This window comes from Malus sylvestris, chromosome 14 (genome assembly GCF_916048215.2).
Source record: "Malus sylvestris chromosome 14, drMalSylv7.2, whole genome shotgun sequence".
NCBI classification, from domain to species: Eukaryota; Viridiplantae; Streptophyta; class Magnoliopsida; order Rosales; family Rosaceae; genus Malus; species Malus sylvestris.
This window is the reverse complement of record NC_062273.1, coordinates 3,382,666-3,388,752: the sequence shown is the minus strand read 5'-3', so window position 1 is coordinate 3,388,752 and position 6,087 is coordinate 3,382,666. Positions and strand designations below refer to the sequence as shown.

The window sequence follows — 6,087 nt, the reverse complement described above, 5'->3', positions numbered from 1 at the left end:
GCACAACTCTTCACTTTGATCTCAAACATTGAAAATTGATACAAGTGGTCACTGGATTTGTACACCGTCAAACATTTTATTCATTATGAGAAAAATTTTCGTTAAATAAAAAAACAAGTAGAGGGGTCGATTAGACAAAAATACTCTCAATTTAAAAAAAGATTTTTTTTTATGAAATGACCAAAATAATTTATGATAAATAAGCTTAGAGACCATTTATATTGATTTTCAAAATAAAATACTAAAGTGACACCTTATGCCAATATCAGAAAGGAGATGGATTGTCTGTCCTCCCATCCCTGTACCCTCCTCATACCCTCCTGTTTTGTGCGGTCACTGTTAAGCCACGCCAACATTTGTTTTTTGTCTTATTATTTTTATAAAAAAATTAATATAAAATATTGACGTGGCTTAATATTGACCGTACAAAATAGGAGGGCATGAGGAGGGTATGGAAAGGGGAGGGTAGACAATCCAACTCCTATCAGAAAACAATTTGGCTATTTTTTTTTTACAAGGATTGTCTGCCCTCCCACTTCCGGTGCCCTCTCGTGCCCTCTTGTTTGTGTGGTCACAGTTAAACTACGTCAACATTTTATATTACTATTTATTTTTATCTTATTATCTCTATAAATAAAAAATAATATAAAATGTTGACATGACTTAACCGTGACCATACAAAACAGAAGGACACGGAAGTAGAAGGGCATACAATCCTTGTCCGAAACCCAAAGGTCCAAAATGCTGATCATATGGCACGCCTAATTACCCAAAACCGTAATGCCCAAACTGACGATGCGAAGCATGGAATCACTACTCCAACTTATTACTAAATTCCCATCGGATTGAATTTTTTTTTCCTCCCTTGGAAAAACAACTTTCTACAATTCTATTAAAATATTCCTCAGTACATTTAATATTTATTCAACCTTCCAAATGGGAAATTGAGTGCTCTAGACTCTACAGAGTCCTATGCCTATATATATATACAAATATATATGTCAATTACTTGGCCAAAGGCGTTATATATTCTTCCCATATAAACAAATACTCACTTTGTTTTCATTCCCAACCATCCGTCCCCCTCCCTCACTTGCTCAGAAGATCATTATCATTATTCTCTCTGAGATCACAGAGAGAGAGAGAGAGAGAGAAAGAGAGAGAGAGAGAGATGGAAGAGACAAAGTCGAGATTCAATAGGATTTGTGTTTTCTGTGGTAGCAGTTCAGGGAAGAAAGCCAGCTACCAAGAAGCTGCTGTCGAACTTGGGAAGGAGCTGGTAAACAACGTTCAATTCATTTTTATAATTTATCTTTCAATTTCTTTTATATTTTTTGTTCGTCCTATATATTCATCCTTTCAGGTTCCAAAATTCCCGCACAAATTGGAACGTTTCATCACCAAAAGAATGTTTCCTGAAATTGTTTAATCGTATATATGTGCATATATGCCAAATTAATCTATGTTGGTTTTCTGCAAACGATTCTACTCCTGGGATTCAGAAAAGCCATAGTTTCTTTGATTTTCATAAGAAGAAACAGAAGCAAACTAAGGGAATGGGGATACAAACTTGGGTTTAGAGCGGAAGGACACTGCTCTGGCCAACTTGGTTGATTTCAGGTCCAAGGTTTGCTTCTATTTCTCAAGTAGTGTGGGGGGGGGGGGGTGTGGAGGGTAGCGTGTTGCAACCAAACAAGCGTTCAACGTGGGCTTATGATTGTTCAAGATCTGGAGCTAGCTAGCATTGATCCTGATTAGGGTTTATGTTTGGCATGAGAGAGAGAGGGAGGAAGGAGAGTGCAAGCTGTAAACTGGCTGTCAGTTAAGCAGCTTTCTTGCATGATCTGAGTTTTGATTTTAATTAATTCTTTCTCTCCAGGCCAGGAGGGAACCAAACGTGCTCTCTCGGTATCATGACTCTTTTAAGCGTGTTCACAAGCTTCCATGACTGAACCTCATCTCCATGATTTTTGTTTATGGGGTTCCATGACAAGAAATATATATATACACACATGATTTAAAAATTTTAAATAATTAATTTTCACTCAATAGCCTCTTTTAGCTAGCTAGGGTTTTATTCATTCATTCATTCCATCCACTGAAACATACTATTACTTACGGAGGCAGATTGTCTGCCCTCTCGTTTGAGTGTCTTTTCCGTTCTCTTGTATTTGTGTGGTCACGGTTAAGTCACGATAATATTTTATATTCTTATTGTTTTCATTTTATTATTTTTATAAAAAAATTAATATAAAATATTAATTTGATTTAATTGTGAAATAGAAGAGAAAAATAAAAAAGAATATGAATGGCACTCGACAATCTGCCTCCATTACTTATTGTTGCTGCTATCTCTTCTAGTTTGTTTCAATCAAATCATGCACTTCTATTTTTTTATATTTTATGATGAACTCGGTTTCTGACACGTGTTGATGTTTTGAATTTCGATGTGTTTTGAAGGTGGAGAGAAGGATTGATCTGGTCTATGGTGGTGGAAGCGTGGGATTGATGGGTCTTGTTTCTCAGGCAGTTCATGATGGCGGGCGCCATGTCCTAGGGTTTGTAGTTCTCTCTCTCACTCGTACACACACCACACGCATAGGTTACCCTAATGAAATGATTGGCCAAATTGGTTACATTCTTATTTTCTATTGAATTGAACCATACCATGCAAAATTAGTCCCAGTTATATGTTAATTAACTGGGTTCACAAAGGCAGACAACATAGGAATCTAGGATCAAATGCTCCCCCATATTATATAATTAAATTTGTGCATTCCCTTGTCCTCTATTTTTCTTATTGGGACAAAAAGGTTCACATATTTATGGAAAATTATTGTGTCTTCTAGACATTGTGAACATGGTTCGAAACCACTTAAATTAATGTGATCTAAAGTAAGCCTGAAAGTTGACCTCCTTTTAAGTTCTTACAATGTCAGTTCCCTCTGGAGCTTCCAGTTAGAAAGATTTATAGAACTGGAAAAGCTATTTAGTAAAAGTATGGAGACTTTTAGAGGAAGTGATTGCATTTTGTGAAAAGCCTGCTTTCCCTGTTATGTAAGAGCTCTTGGTCTGCTAAAACTTTAAACACGTTCTATAAAACACAACCCCAGAAAATTAGTATGGTCAATGCCTCTTGCTAAATATTTGATCAGTTAATTTTCAAGTACATGTCTATTCGCCCATGTGAAACTTTTTGTAAATTCTTTTGTTAATATATAACAGTTTGCTGATAAATATATGTTGATGTGCTGTTTTTGCAGAGTTATTCCAAGGACCCTAATGCCTAGAGAGGTACATTTAAAAACTTAAATGTGCTGGTTTTAAGTGATCACTTTGGGTTTTGCTGATCTCTAAATGATTAATTAATAATGTGATTTGATTAAATTATTGTAGATAACTGGTGAAACTGTTGGAGAAGTGAGAACTGTCTCAGATATGCACCAAAGGAAAGCCGAGATGGCCCGTCAAGCTGATGCTTTTATTGCCCTCCCTGGTATGGTTTTGATCCATGAACCGGACGTGTCACAAATGTCATTATTTATGTTAATGAATGTTAAAGTTTGTCTTCCTCGTGTGCATGGGTGATTGTTAAATGTTGATGTATGTTGATCTTACTCTGATTTTACATGGTTCAAGGGTTGAAAGCCATCCATGTGCATGTGAAGTTGTGAACCATTATCCAAATCAACTCTCAATTGTTTTGTAAAACCCTTTAATTGAAATTAATATGTTCAGGTGGCTATGGTACCCTTGAAGAATTGCTGGAAGTCATTACCTGGGCTCAGCTTGGAATCCACCGCAAACCTGTAAGAAATGCTCTTAATATTTATCCACCCCTTTCTATACAAGGGTTTTGAATGTCAAAAATAATTTTATAAATCATTCAAAACTTTACAAGAAAGCAATCCCTCACATGATGCCATGTTTCTTGTTTGTTCAAATGTGGTTACGATGTTGTGGATAGTTGTTGTTGATATCCTCAAATTTTCTATTAAACACTAATTAACAATCATTTTCTTCATATTGAAGAATATTTTATCATGTCTCTTGTCTCCATGACTAAATAAGTCTATCATATGTCTATGATTAATTAATTTATCATGTTTCTAAGTACACGACTCTCTCTCTCTCTCTCTCTCTCTCTCATCTATAATTCCATACAAATTAAGCTAGCAAAGCTGAAGGGAGATGATATTGTGATGATGTGAGTCAATCTAATTGCGTGGTATGGATGTATGAGAAAGTTTGATATAGAGAATCAATGCATGTGGTACTTAATTCTAATTCACATGGAAAGATAGCATAAGATTAGGTGGTTTGATTAGTTGGAGGATCTCCGTTTGAATGGGAGAAGGCCTCTCATTTCTTATCTTTTTAGGTTTAAAAAAAGAGAGGTTGTTGGTCAAAGAAGGGTGTTGTTGGTCACAAGACAATGAGGACATATGAACAACATTCATATAATATGGAGATTAAATGGATGTTTGAAGTTGGATATTATTAATTAATTGGTTGATTGATTAAATAATTAAGTGAGAATTACTTGTTTTTTTGTAGGTGGGGCTTTTGAATGTGGACGGTTACTACAATTCGTTGTTGTGTTTCATCGATAAGGCCGTTGATGAAGGCTTTATTTCTCCTACTGCACGTCACATTATCGTGTCTGCTCCAACAGCCAAGCAATTGGTCAGACAACTGGAGGTATGCTTCGTGCCTCTTTTCATCATATCATATGCATCATAGAATAGAATATGATCATCAAGATAAATATTAACGGGCCTGATTCATGTGTTACGGATTGTACACTCCAAGTCCTTGTAGTGTTCAAACTATGCCACATTGATGCTCATGGATTCCCACTGATCCTATGCATGTGCTGACCTCAGCAATATAAGGATGGTCTGGACAACGTAGACTTTTAGCTTAGATTTTTTATATAACCAAAAATGGAGAAATTTCCTTTGTACAATAAAATGAGAACCATTTTTTTACACATTATAACATCATGCTTATGGGTTGGTCCGGTTCAATCTGGTTGAAAATATGGGTCCTTCCCAACCCTATCCGGCTGACCTTGGCGACAATGCTGGGTTGGGAAAAGGCGTTCTTGTCACCGGTTGCATGCAATTGGGTTTCTCAACTAAAGTTGGCTATTATCAATACCTAGGTTTAGATTTGTTAGAAGATTTACCAAGGGTTTGTCGGAAAGATCAGTTGTTGCTTAGTTTTTGTAGTTGTGCTTGAGCCTTCCACGTTACCGAAAGAAAATGTATTTTCGTATAGTTTCATCAGGGAAGATTTGTACGAACTAACCCTTTTTGTTAATTAACTACACCTTAATTTACACCGTAATTTACAATTTTACTTAATGATATGTTTTGGTTTTTTGGCCTCAGGAATATGTACCAGAACACGATGAAGTAACATCAAAGTTGGTGTGGGAAGAGGTGGACAGAATAAGCTATGTATCTGAACCAGGAGTGGCCACGTGATGTGTTGCTCGATTGATCATGCAAGTCTTTTTTTTTGCGTTTTGGTTTCACAGTATATACGGTTAATATACGGTATGACACCGTACATCATCAGCGGCAGCAGCAGCATAGGAACTTTGGGTTTTTGTATTTGTAGCTGAACCCAGAAACTCTCTCAAAGTCCTCTTATAATATATTTTGTTCGAAGATAAAAAGGAAAAAAAAATTAGAAAATGAAGGAAATGCCTGCCCTTTTTGTAAAACTCTGAAGGAATCAATTCAAGTTTCTTCTTGGCTAGCTACATGGTTGTTCTATCGATTCTTTTGTGACGATGTCTTCTGGGCATCTACAGTTTCTTTAAATTTGTGAGGAAAATGTCAGGAGAATATACGAAAAGATGTATTGCAAACTCCTCATACGGTCCTCAAAACTTAGAAAGTGGATATTGTTGTTTTTGAAGTTGATATGAATATATGTCACAAGAGGCTGAATAACTATTTTATTTTCAGTGAAGTATTCGATTAGGAGCATTCACTCTCCCAATATTGGCCATATGAAAAAACAAGAAAAATATTTGACCGACTACGTATTAGTCATTAAGAAAGGGGCTTGTGT

The 6,087-nt window shown here is 36.0% G+C and overlaps 1 protein-coding gene across 2 annotated transcripts; it reads left to right on the top strand.

Moving 5' to 3' along the window:
- Window positions 1-1,010: 1,010 nt before the first annotated feature.
- LOC126598486 (cytokinin riboside 5'-monophosphate phosphoribohydrolase LOG7) lies at window positions 1,011-5,773 on the top strand. Of its 2 annotated transcripts, none has more exons than XM_050264851.1 (7): window positions 1,011-1,279; window positions 2,461-2,558; window positions 3,264-3,294; window positions 3,397-3,496; window positions 3,739-3,809; window positions 4,558-4,701; window positions 5,397-5,773. In XM_050264851.1, exons 1-7 carry the CDS (start codon window positions 1,172-1,174, stop codon window positions 5,490-5,492), a joined length of 648 nt encoding a protein of 215 aa, XP_050120808.1. In that variant the 5' UTR covers window positions 1,011-1,171; the 3' UTR covers window positions 5,493-5,773. The 2 variants fall into 2 exon arrangements, with proteins under 2 accessions (XP_050120808.1, XP_050120807.1); XM_050264850.1 differs by lacking the exon at window positions 1,011-1,279 and adding an exon at window positions 1,393-1,627.
- The last annotated feature ends 314 nt before the right edge of the window (window positions 5,774-6,087 follow it).

Bases quoted from the DNA above. Each gene is read 5' to 3' on its own strand.
- LOC126598486 (XM_050264851.1), top strand. From the start codon at position 1,172: ATGGAAGAGACAAAGTCGAGATTCAATAGGATTTGTGTTTTCTGTGGT. The intron at 2,559-3,263 runs GTTTGTAGTTCT...CTGTTTTTGCAG, and splicing joins GGCGGGCGCCATGTCCTAGG to AGTTATTCCAAGGACCCTAA. The intron at 3,497-3,738 runs GTATGGTTTTGA...TAATATGTTCAG, and splicing joins TGCTTTTATTGCCCTCCCTG to GTGGCTATGGTACCCTTGAA.